Here is a 13,452-nt window from a genome sequence, read left to right on the forward strand (position 1 = left end):
TGGAACTGAGTTCTGTGTGTTGGGATCCCGGCTCAGTGGGTTCTGCTTCTCTCTTTCCCTCTGCCTCCCTCCGCACCCCCCCACCCCAGCTTGTGACTTATGCTCTCTCTCTTTCTCTCACCGACTCTTTCTCTCTCTCTCTCTCAAACAAACAAACAAATAAATAATAAATAAATAAGTAAGCAAGTAAGTAAGTAAGTGCTTGGGTACCTGTCTCATTTTTCTGATTCAGTTCCTGACAGCGCTCTAAATGAAGCTTCAGTTCTCTGAGAATACTTTCCATTTACGATTTTTTTAAAAACTAGTTTCCCCTTTTGCTCAAATGTGTTTTTACAGGGGTGCCTGGGTGCCTCAGTCGTTAAAGCGTCTGCCTTCTGCTCAGGTCATGATCCCAGAGTCCTGGGATCGAGTCCCACATCGGGCTCCTTGTTCAGCGGGGAGCCTGCTTCTCCCTCTGCCTCTGCCTGCTGCTCCCCCTGCTTGTGCCCTCTCTCTTTCTCTCTCTGACAAATAAATAAATAAATAAAATTTTTAAAATAAAAAAAATGTGTTATCACAACCAATCTTATGTGGGAAGGAAAGTTTTGAGGGAGGGATCTCTTTAAAAGACTTTAAATATAAGTATCTAAACCCATCACAACTGTAAATAAATAAAACAGATATAGCAGATTAAGTAAATTCCTCCAAACAGAGCTTGTTAAAATAAATTTATATTCTCTTTCTCCTCTAATGTTAGCACCACTTTAAATATAGGTGGCCAATATCAAGAAGCACTTTCCACTTACTTCATAGTACCACCCCTTTGTGTTAAGAAGGGAAAAAAGCTATTTGTGACAGTTTATTTTTAGATATTGATCATCTCCTCTTGCTGCAAAGGGAATAAAAATAATTAAAGTTGAGTGAAAAATAATTTGAAGTACAGCATATTTCAAAGCATAACTATCATCATAACTGTTCAGATGAGATTTCTTGAAAGGCTGGTAATAAATGCATGCCCTAGATATTTTTTTTTAAATCTACACTTTGCTTATTCAAATTGGCCTCTTTTACTGGTAGCTTAAGTTTAATTCCTGTCTTCAGATACTGCGTACAATTCCAAGTGAATACAGTGATTAGTGTGTATACAATGGCTGAACGAGACCATTAGATGGACACTGACTGTCAACTACATCATTTATTTTAAAATATAGTATTTGTCTATGCTGTGCTCTTTTATCAAAGTAGTATTACTTTAATTATATAGCATTCATTTTTTTTCTGACAACTCAAATGCATTTTAGAAAATATGGAATAAAAAGAAAAGTAGAGTCTAAATGAAATAAAATCCCTCATAGTCTCATTATCAAGAAACAAACACCTATTTTTAAAATGATTTTATTTATTTATTTGAGAGAGAGAGACAGAGACAGAGATAACAACAGAGAGTACCAGTGGGGAGGAGAGGGAGAAGCAGGCTCCCCACTGAGTAGGGAACCAGATGCGGGCTTGATCCCAGGACCCTGGGATCATGACCTGCGCAGGAGGCAGATACTTGCCCAACTGAGCCACCCAGGGGCCCTGACAAACACCTATGTTATTTCATTATTTTATGCATCAACCTCATTCCTATTGTTACGATAGGCAGTAACAGACCAGAGCCCAGAAAAACCCGGTACCAAAGATAATGACATCATGTCACAGTAGAAAAATAATAGATTATTTAAGAGATGATTTACAAACACTGTAATATATCATGCTTATAATTAAGTTTCCTCTAAAAGACATGTTTTGTTAGTATTCTATATTTGCATAGTGTTTCAGAAGTTTTGTTCACTTTCATTCTAGCATTGGAAAGTGCTTATAAGGATCCATCTTCTTATTTTAACTCATGAATAAACTAAGATGTAAAGTGAAGGCTATCTCTGGGGTTCTTTACATAGCTAGCAGAAACAGAACTACAGGAGATGAAATAAAATGAGTAACAATTCAAGCATTTAATTCCAACTTTTTCTTGGAAGAGTACAAATGAGCATGTGCTAGCCACAGGGGATAATTGGGTCTTAGGTCAATTTATTTTAACAGGTATGTAATGGATATCTACTATATATGAAAATGAGCAAGACACCATTCTTGTCTTCAAGGAGTTCATAATCTAATGGAAGTCAGATAATTATTATTCATAGCAGAATAAAACTGCCATAGGTGAGATGTGAAATGCTATGTAAAGTAAGTTCAAGGGATTTCTACATCTGCCCACACAACAAAGAATTATAGCTAATAAGTCAACAATGGAAATGGAATAATAAAATGGAATAATAAAAAGTAATTAATAAAAACATACACAGAAAAAAGAAAACAAAGAATAAATGGGAAACATAGAAGACAAACAGCAAGGTGGTATATTTGATCCCAACCATATAAATAGTTACATTAAATATAAATGGTCTAAGTAGAAAGAAGGTACAGAGAGTTGTGGAAAAGAGTTAAGGCACTTCCTAGAGGCCTTAAAGAACAGAACATAATTTTACCAGGCTGAGATAAGAAGATATATGCAGCATATTCTGAGGACACCCACACCATAAAAAGATGAGACTACAAAATCTATTTTACCAACAATAATTCATCCACACACACTAGGCTACAATTAAAATATATGGGAGTACTGGAAGATAAAACTGAAATTATGGTAGGACCCTACTTGGAACCCCCTTGAATTCCAAAGAAAGGAGTTTGTAATCAATTTGAAAATCAGAAGAAAATTGCTAAAAGTAAGAAAATCAAAGCTGGGCTTTGGGATGATCAGTATGACAATGATAGATTCTATACTCATAAGTAAATTAAATCATGAAGATGTATTTTGTTAAGAGAAATTGGTATCTTAACATTTCCTTTAAGGCATAACAGAAAAGGGGTGCCTGAGTGGCTCAGTAGGTTAAGCGTCTGCCTTCGGCTCAGGTCATGGTCCCAGGGTCTTGGAATCAAGTCCCACATTGGGCTCCCTGCTCTGCAGGGAGTCTGCACCTGTGCTCTCTCTCTCTCACTCAAATAAATAAATAAAATCTTTAAAAAAAGATACAACAGAAAAGACCTAGTTAAAGTATATCCGGTCAGGAACAGGTTGGGATGGGGTGGGCAAGGCAAGAACCAAAACCAGCTGGGTACAGAAGTTTTTGTTCAGAAGCATCTTAAAAGTGACACATGAAACAGGACATGTGATGGGAAAATGAGAGTGAGATAGAAGAACTGTGACAAATGTTACAAGCTGCTGAACTTTAAAAAATAGAAACAGGTAATGTGAGAGCAACATGTCCTATGAAGGGCAAGGCATCCTCTTTAAAACAGAGTGTACAGTGGGTGGAGAGTACAGAAGCTTCTTCTACATCTGAGTATATTTGGAGTATTTCAATTATTTGGAGGGTTTTCAATAATTCTGTATGTGGTCAAGTCAGAATGTACATACAGTTCAACTTCTGAAAGCATCTCTCTCTACTCTACCTAATGTTTCCTGACCTGTAAACAGAAACACTTAAACCCATTAATGCCTTAAAACAAATTCCTAAGGAGAATGTCAGGCCACACAGTGCAGCCGTTAAAGGTTCTGAGAGCATAAACAAGCCTCTGAGGGCAATATCAGAATGGCATACGTTTATTGTGATGTAGTTGTCAATAGTAGGTATTCATACATTCTGGAAACAAAAGCTGAACCACTTGTTACCTGGATGGTAGGTTCTTAAAATAGCAGAATGGGTGGGAGTTAGTCATATATGACATAAACCACACTTTCACCACTGGACAATCTCTCTACAGGAGATCTTAATTCATTGAAAATCATTTCAGCCATTCTTCTCAACGTAACATTTGAAGGTTGGAATGACAAAAGTATGCTCTGGAACCTGTGAGTTCTAAACAGAGAAAACTCTCCATTTATGACCTCACTCTGTACTTAAGTAAAGCTAACTTTTTTTCAAGGTCTCTTTGTTGATCCCCTTTGGATATGGGAAAAGGTTCTATATTAATTAAGAGAAAATGAATACACCTGAGTACTCTTTCTTAAGATTGTCAAGAAAACATCATGACTGCCATTTAGATTTGCAGTCTTGGTTTATAAAGCAACAGAGTTGTCCAATTACTCAAAAGCAAACTTTAAATAGGCTATCCAGGTCCAGATGTTTGGAGGAGATGCAAGAACTGAAAAACACCCACTTTCTGTCATAATTACGCTTGGAAATGAAGTTCTCTTGCAAGTTGATATCAGATGGATTGCATTCTCATAGAACTGACAATAATCCTCACATTTAATTGTACCATATGTCAATTGTTTTGGTTCTCATGTGTAAATAAAAAGCTTACATAACAAATATAATACAGTTATCACAGATCTGGACATGTAGCACTTAATAATTCTTGGTTTATTAGGATTGTTTAATACAGATTACTACTGAGCACATATCTATATTAAAAGGCTATGCAAGATTATCATACAAATACTATATAATACATATCCCTAAATCAAGAGAATTTCTCTCTCATAGTAAAAGGGAAGAAACTAATAATCTGTTATCCACACCTCAAATCTTTGGTTAAGTTTAATGCCTTTAAAAGAAATAGGGTTTTAGAAAATACATTTTTAAGAAATGTCATTGATAACAAAGAGCTACAAGAAAAATAACCCATAGATTATATTATTGCTTTTACCCCAGGGCTCTGCAACAATGTAGGAGAACCAGAATCACCTGAAAAACTAGCAAACATGCAGATTCCTGGGCCCTCCCCACAGTACATTCGGGGTGTATCCCAAGTATCTGAATTTTTAAGAGGTTTTCATGTGATGATAATTCTGCTCATGCAGAGACTGCGCTGGTCTAGCACTGCCCTAGATCACAGGTCAGCTAAAGATGGCCCATGGGCCAAAATCAACCTGTAGCCTTTTTTTGCAAAAAAGTCTTACAGGCACATAGCCACTCCCATCCATTTACACATTGTCTATGGCTGCGTTTGCTCTACAACAGCAGAGTTGAGTAGTTGCAACAGACCCTGATAGCCTGCACTACGTAGCTTACAAAACCTTATATACTTAGTATCTGATTCTTTTACAAAAAGTTTACGCAAACAGTGAATCATGGTGGAACACTACATCAAAAACTAATGATGTAATGTATGGTGCTTAACATAACATAATAAAATTAAAAAAAAGAAAAGTTTGTTGACCCTTGTCCTAAAATGCCACTCTTCTCCCCATTATCCAGTTGAGATTTTTGAAATTCGGAACTTGAGTTTATGGCTATCAAATACAAAGACATGCAGTGAGACCATTAGGGTATCTCAAAGCTCATAAAAATGTTCACAATCTCCACGCATGTCTCTGAGTAACCACGAGCTGCCTTCTCACTGCCATGAGAGAATCCTGATGAACGTCTGAAGTATTCCACAATTAAAAGTCACAAAGTTACTCTCCTTCCTATAATTATCCCTGGTAATAAAGGACAGGGAGTAGAAGAATAGATTAAATCATCAACTTCCCCAATAATCTCCTTTTTCTCATCTGCTTTCTTTCTGCATCAATGGATAGGTTAACAAATGCTGGCCCCCGAGAACGCAGCAGCAACAGCTGCCACGGGGGCTTACGCAGCATGGTGACTGTGGGCTTCAGACTTCTCAAATGTGTTTTGTTATTACATTTAATTAAATATTGTAAAATATGTACTAGTCAATTCACCACTATAACGTTTCTCCATATCTTATCCTAGACTTGATTCAAACATTTACATTAGCCACAGCACTCCTGAAGGCATTTGACTTGGGGATCCCTGGGTTGGATAATATTCAAAGTAAAAAACCAGGACATGTAAATAGATCACTGTTGAAAGCTATTACATTTTGTCATGTGTGCAACAGATAAGTGAAACTAAGAGTTGTACTAATAAAGAACAGTGTCTTAGAGCAAAAGTCTTAGATTGTTATCTAAATGGGGCAATTTCATTTTGTGAAAGGCAGTACAACCACCCCCCAATAAAATGTGAGACTACCAGACCTACCATCTTATAATGATTTCTCTAGAGGTTCAGTTTACTTTTACATCTTCTGGTAAATAAAATGCTTGTTTATAGGGTTACATGAATAGTTTCCCAAATGATATATCTGGTTTATTTAGAACCATTAGAGTGACAAACTCCCAAACCAGTATCTTATAAACTATTGGTAAAAAAGAATACTTGGCATTGTTAGAATATGAAATAGATAATAAATTAACAGAAGTAAAGGTTGTCAGCTAATACCTGTTGCACAATTGTTGTCAATTCCAAGCAGAGCTGTATGACATTATTCCTTGTAACTGAATAGTCTGTGACAGCAGCAAATGGTGACCTATAAAGGGAAAAGGAAAATTATGATTAATAGGAAGAGATTTTGAAAAGTCCCCAAACGCAATAGCCTTAAGTTAAGATCTTGAATAATAGGAAATGAGTTGTTCTGAAGTTTACACAGCGATAAAAAATATTCAGGACATATTTTAGAAAAAAAAATCAGGAAACAGAAGAGAATTAAATTCAAGAAACATAATGTTTGCTTTTCATCAAATTTCTTTTTTTAGTTCTTAATATTTATTGGTTCTTTGGTACTTATAAGGTCTCTTCACTACATCTAAAATAAAACAAAGGAGTACTTTAGGCAAAGACAATATTTTAGTTTACTTTCAAATGAAGATTCTGAATACAGTATCTTCTTCAAATATTCACAATTCAGAGCTAGTAATGATAGCTAACACTTACTGAGGACTTAGACTATGTGCCAGGTACTGTTCTAAATGCTTTACATGTAATAAATTATTTTCACAAAAACTCTTATGTAGTAGGTGCTATTATTATTCCCATTTTACAGATGAGAATGCCGAGATACAAAAAGGTTAAGTAACAACTAGTAAGTGGGAAGAGCTGGTATTCAAACCAAGGAAGTCTGAGCCCATATGCCATAGATTTAAACACTGATATACTGCCTCTATGAACTTACTTACCAGGTTTTATCTTGTACTAAACCAATTATTTATGTCACTTCACATCCTTTTTCAAATAAGGTGGTACATAAATAATAAACATATTCTGGCTTAAGGTTCATATTTACAAGGTTGTCAGAGACAAATAGCAATCTTTTTTATTACCAAGCGTTTTGCCACCAAATGAATTCACAGTGACTTTCCGTTAATTTTTATCCACTCTCACCTGTGAATGCCCATCAGGTTTTGTAAGGTCAAAGCTTATAGGATTTGGGAGGCCCAGTTTAATGAAAAGAAAATCATTAATATAAAAGAAGGCATGGAGGTCAAAATTTAGTGAAATTATTGAATCCTTAGTGCTTTAGAACCTCCTATTTGATATCTCTTCAGGCAATTTACTAAGAATGCTTATATGGAACTACTTCCTGGTTATAAATAATTTGTTTCTTCTAGGAAACTCTACAACTCAAGCACCTCCCACTCTCACATGGGTCCATATAAGAGATATCCTTTATTGGTTACATTTTTTAAACCTATTTTTCACTTATGTATTTTTGATGTTGGCCATTCTGTTAGCTATGTAATTTGAATTTCCCCAAAATATTTTGTTAATGTTTTAATCACCTGTTGCTCATCATGACACGTGTACTCCTTAATCCCCATCACCTATTTCACCCATCCCCCCCACCCACCTCTCCTCTGGTAACCTTCAGTTTGTTCTCTATAGTTAAAGAGTCTGTTCCTTGCTTTGTCACTTTTTCCCCCCTTTGCCCATTTGTTTTGTTTCTTAAATTCCACACGAGTGAAATCATATGGGATTAGTTTTTCTCTGACTTCTTTCACTTAGCATTAGATCCTCTAGGTCCATACGTGTTGTTGAAAATGGCAAAATTTCATGCTTATTATGGTGGAATAATAATCAATTGTATATAAATACTTCTCCTTTATCCGTTCATCTATCCATGGACACTTCAGTTGCTTCCGTATTTTAGTTATTGTAAGTGCTGCAATAAACATAGGGGTGCCTCTATCCTTTTGAATTAGTGTTTTCATATTTTTGGGTAAATAACCAGTAGTGGAACTACTGGATCGTACAGTAATTGTATTTTTAATTTTTTGAGGAATCTCCATACTGTGTCCCACACAGTTTGCGTTCCCACCAACAGTGCCTGAGTGTTCCTTTTTCTCCACATCCTCACAAACACCTATTGTTTCTTGTGTTGTGTGTTGTTGATCTTAGCCATTCTAACAGGTATGATGTGATATCTCATTATAGTTTTGATCTGCATTTCTTTGATGATCAGTGATGATGAGCATCTTTTCATGTGTCTGTTGGCCATCTGGATGTCTTCTTCGGAAAAATGTCTCTTCATGTCTTATGCCCATATTTTAATTGGATTATTTGTTTTCTGAGTGTTGAGTTTTATAAGTTCTTTATATATTTTGGATACTAACCCTTTATCAGATATGTCATTTGCAAATACCTTCTCCCATTCTGTAAGTTGCCTTTTAGTTTTGTTGTTTCCTTTACTGTGCGGAAGCTTTTTATTTTGATGTAGTCCCAATAGTATATTTTTGCTTTGGTTTCCCTTGCCTCAGGCGACATATTTAGAAAGAAGTTGCTATGGTCAATGTCAGAGAAATTACTGCCTATGCTCTTTTCTCGGATTTTTATGGTTTCAGATCTCACATTTAGGTCTTTAATCCCTCCAAGGTGTTTTATTTATATTTATGCTATATATTACCCATATCTAATAATCTGTATTTCTTGAATGGGTTTCTAATTGGTAATGATGAACATCTTCATCTGCATATTTCCTATCCATATACATACTCTTCACTGGAATGTCTCCTCACACCCTTTGCCCATTTGCTGTTTGGATTTTTGGTATTCCTACTATTGAGTTTAGAGGATTCCTAACACATTTTGTATGCAAGTTCTTTGTTGAACAAGTGAACTGTAATATTTCTTCTCAGTCTATGACTTGTCTTTCCATCCTCTTAACAGGATCTTTAGCATACCAGGTTTTAAATTTTTATGAGGTCAAACTTGATAATTTTTTTCTGGATTATACCTTTAGTCCTATATCTCAGAAAATCTTCACCTGATGGTAAGTCATATTTTCTTATGAAAGTTTTATAGTTTTATGTTTTACCTTTAGATCTGTGGTCCATCTTTGAGTCAGTTTTTATATAAGGTGTGAGGTCTGGGTCGAGTTTCCCTTCCTCCCCTATGCCTATCCAAGTTCTCCAAAACCATTTGTTGAAAGGCTATCCACTCTCCACTGTCAAAAATCAGCTAACCAGACCTATAAAGGAACAGTCTGGACTCTCTTGGTGTTTATCCAGTCACCAATACCAGTTTTGATTACTATAGTTATATAACACTCAAAACTGAGTAATTTCTTTTTCAAAAGTGATGAACGATTCTAGGCTTTTTTTTTTTTTTTTTGCTTTAAAAAATTTTTTTAAAGATTTTATTTATTTGACAGAGAGAGAAATACTGAGAGCAGGAACACAAGCAGGGGGAGTGGGAGGAGAAGCAGGCTTCCCTTGGAGAAAGGAGCCTGATGCAGGGCTCGATCCCAAGACCCTGGGATCATGACCTGAGCTGAAGGCAGACGTTTAAGGACTGAGCCACCCAGGCACAGCTTTTTTTTTTTTTTTTTTTTTTTTTGCTTTTTAATATAAACTTAGAATCGTACAGTCTGTGGCTATAAAAAAAAAATCCTGCTGGAATTTTTAAATGAATTTCATGATACCTGTAGGGAGACTTGAGAAGTGACATTTTTACTGAGGCTTCCAATCCATGAACACAGTATATAGTATGTATCTCCATTTCTTTATATCTTGTTTGATATCCTATATCAGTGTTTTATAGTTTTCACGTACTGATCCTGTAGATATTTTGCTAAATTTATGTGTAGGCAACTCACTACTTTTTTAAAAAAAAGATTTTACTTATTCATTTGAGAGAGAGAGAATGAGAGATAGAGAGCACGAGAGGGAAGAGGGTCAGAGGGAGAAGCAGACTCCCTGCTGAGCAGGGAGCCTGACGTGGGACTCGATCCCGGGACTCCAGGATCATGACCTGAGCCAAAGGCAGTCGCTTAACCACCTGAACCACCCAGGCACCCGGCAACTCACTACTTTTGAAGCAACTGTAAATTGTACTATGTTTTTAATTTTGGTTTCTAGTTATTGTTTAGGAATATAATTAATTTTTGTGTGTGGACTTTGTATCCTACAACCTTCCTATTTACTTATTAGTTCTAACAGATGTTTTGTAGATAGCTTGGAATTTTCTATCCAAGGAGATATATATATATATATAAAATCTGCAAATAGGGGAAGTTTTATTTTTTCATTCTAATCTCTAGGTCTTTTCTTTCCTTTTCTTGCCTAATGTACTAGATGTGACCCCTGATAGATTATTAAATAGGAGGGGTGAGAGCAGATAGTATTACCCTATTCCCAGTCTCAGGAGGAAAGCTTTCAGTATTTCATAATGGAAGTGTAAGTTTAGCTGTTGCATTTTATATATGCTTTATATCAAGTTAAGGTATTACCAGTCTGTTCCTACCTTGCTGAGAATTTTTCCAATGAATGTGTATAGGATTCTACCAAATGCTCTTTATACATTAACTGTTATGATCATATGATTTTCATTCTTTAACCCATTGATGTGGTGGATTACACTGATTTTTTAAAAAGATTTTTAAAATTTATTTGACACAGAGAGACACAGCGAGAGAGGGAACACAAGCAGGGAGAGTGGGAGAGGGAGAAGCAGGCTCCCCGAGGAGCAGGGAGCCCGATGCGGGGCTCTATCCCAGGACCCTGAGATCATGACCCCAGCCGAAGGTAGACACTTAATGACTGAGCCACCCAGGCACCCCTACACTGATTTATTTAAGGCAGCATTGCACACCTGGAATAAATCCTACTTAGTCATGGTATATAATTTTATTTATATATGGTTGGATTTGGTCTACCAATATTTTGTGAAGGATTTTAACATGTAAGTTAAAAAGTTAACATGTAAGTTCCTAAGATACTGGTTGACAGTTTTCTTTTTTTGTACTGTTTTCATTGAGTATTGGGATTAGGATCATAATCATCTCATAAAATGAGATGGGAAGAGTTACCTACTCATCTACCTTCTGGAACATTGTGTGAATTGGTGTTATTTCCTCTTTAAACATATAGTAGAATTCACCAAGGAAATCACCTGGGCCTGGACCTTTTATACCCCACCACAAAAGGTTTCTAAGTACAATTCAAATTCTTTAATACTCAGAGGATTATTCAGAATATCTATTTTATCTTAGGTAAATTTTGGTTTGTGTTTTTCAAGGAATTGGAATTGGTCAATTTCATCTAAGCTGTCAAATTTATGAAGAAGTATTTGTAGTATTCCTTCATGATCCTTTTATTCTGATCAACTTCTCCACTGTTTCTGCTTTCAGTTTCATTGATTTTTTTAATCCTTTGTCATTATTACCACGTTCCGCTTGCTTTAGGTTTATTTCGTTCTTATTTTTTCTATTTTCTTTTATTTTTAGAATACTTACCACAAGATTTACCCTCTTTACAAAACCTTAAGTGTACAAGATGGTATTGTTAATTACAGGTACAGTATTAACTACAGCTTAACTACAGGTACAATATTTTATAGCAGACCTCTAGAAATTTTCATCTTGCTTAACTGAAAATTTATACACATTGATTAGCTATTATTTTCCTATTTTCTTAAGATGGAAGCTTAGTTGATTGATGAGATCTTTTTTTATGATACAAGCATTCAGTGCTATAAATTTTCCTTTTATCACTGTGTGCCACAAAAATTATGATTTGTTTTCTTCTCATTCTGTTTAATATATTTTTTACTTCTCTTGAGTCTTCCTCTTTTAAACATGGATTACATGGAAATGTGTTGTTTGATTTCTAGTTTGATTCCATTATGGTTAAAAATACACTCTAACTGGATTTTAATTCTTTCAAATGTGTCAAAGTATGCTTTATGATGTAGATGTGGTCTATCTTAGTGAATGTTTCAGTGGGCACTTGAAAAGAATTTGCATTCTGCTGTTGTTGGATGAAGTACTCTAAAAATGTCAATTATATAATGTTGTTTAGTGGTGGTATTCAGTTCTTCTAATCCTTGCTGACTTTATGTCTGGTAGTTTTATCAATATCAAGAGAGTGGATATGAAGTATCCAATTTAACTGTGGATCTGTTTTTTTCTTCTTCTTCCATCAGTTTTTACTTCAGAGCTCTGACGTTTGGGACATACATCTTATGAGCAATTTCTGTGTCCTTTTGAAATGTCTATGTGCTCATCCATTATATTTTGGTATTTTTAAAATATGAAGGTAATATTCACATAGTACAGATTAACACTCTGCTTCTCATATGTTTGTTGCAAGTATTTATTTTTCCACGTTTGTTGCAAGTATTTATTTTTCCACGTTTGTCATCTGTCTTATACTTTATCACATTTTTCAGTTTTATGTAGTGAAAGTCAATTGGGGTATTCATTTGTATTTTATTCCATATTTTTAATACTTAAGTCTTCCTACAACTAGCAATCATTTTTTGTCTGTATTTTCTCATGGGTTTATTTTCCACTTAAATAAAGGATATACTTAAAATTTTTTAGTAAACAACAGGTAGTGTTCTATCATTATTTTCTAAAGGTTTTACCAGGTGTCCCGATACTATTTATTAAATGACTCTTTCTCCAGTGGTTTTAACATATTGTTTTCTAAATAATTCTATATGCCATGGCCTATTATAGGCTGTCTTCCACTAATCTACATTCCAAAACTCAGTGTATTTATCACCATAATTTACTAAAACAGACATTAAGAATTCAAATAAAGTTAATTGGAAAAACTAAGTAATTAATCTACGTTCTCATTTTTAAAAAAATTAACCTCTTTGTGAGGAACCAGCTTTAAAAAAATCTATTCTTATGGAAGTTTTCTAAAACTGGATTGTAGAGATGTTGCATAGGTGTATCTAAATTTACTAAAACTCATTAAACTCTACATCTAAAATGGTTGAATTTCATAGAATGTAAATTAGGCCTCAATAAAACTATTTTTAAAAAAGATGTAAAATATAAACACTTCTAAGACAAATCGTTTTTAAAAAGTAACTAAAGGCCATTTTTGCTGCACTGAAGCATAAAAATTGGCATTTTAATTAAGAATTCAACATGCTTCTGGCAAGAGTAGAAAGAGTTTAAGTTCCTAGGTTTGAAAAGGTCAAAGTCTGTTAATAAAATCTAAAAACTTCATTCAAAAGTAATAAGATGAAATATAGCATTATTTTTCCCATAAATTTGATCTTCAAAATATATAAACAGAAAAATCTATTTGATGACTGAATGCCTATAGCAAACCGAATTCTAAGGCATGTTTTCCACTTTCCTGACCACTCATATTTCAAGTAAGACAAGTTTCTAGCTCAAGATTAA

At 34.8% G+C, this 13,452-nt stretch overlaps 1 protein-coding gene across 5 annotated transcripts in view; it reads right to left on the minus strand.

Moving 5' to 3' along the window:
* The window catches only part of CNKSR2 (connector enhancer of kinase suppressor of Ras 2), a 278,274-nt gene that overhangs the window by 177,577 nt on the left and 87,245 nt on the right, over positions 1 to 13,452 (minus strand). For all 5 annotated transcript variants that reach the window (XM_035725691.1, XM_035725694.1, XM_035725693.1 and 2 more), the window contains exon 4: positions 6,255 to 6,342. In XM_035725691.1, the coding sequence (XP_035581584.1) occupies positions 6,255 to 6,342 (88 nt within the window). The remainder of the gene's footprint in view (positions 1 to 6,254; positions 6,343 to 13,452) is intronic.

Source organism: Zalophus californianus, chromosome X (genome assembly GCF_009762305.2).
Source record: "Zalophus californianus isolate mZalCal1 chromosome X, mZalCal1.pri.v2, whole genome shotgun sequence".
In the NCBI taxonomy this organism is placed as follows: Eukaryota; Metazoa; Chordata; class Mammalia; order Carnivora; family Otariidae; genus Zalophus; species Zalophus californianus.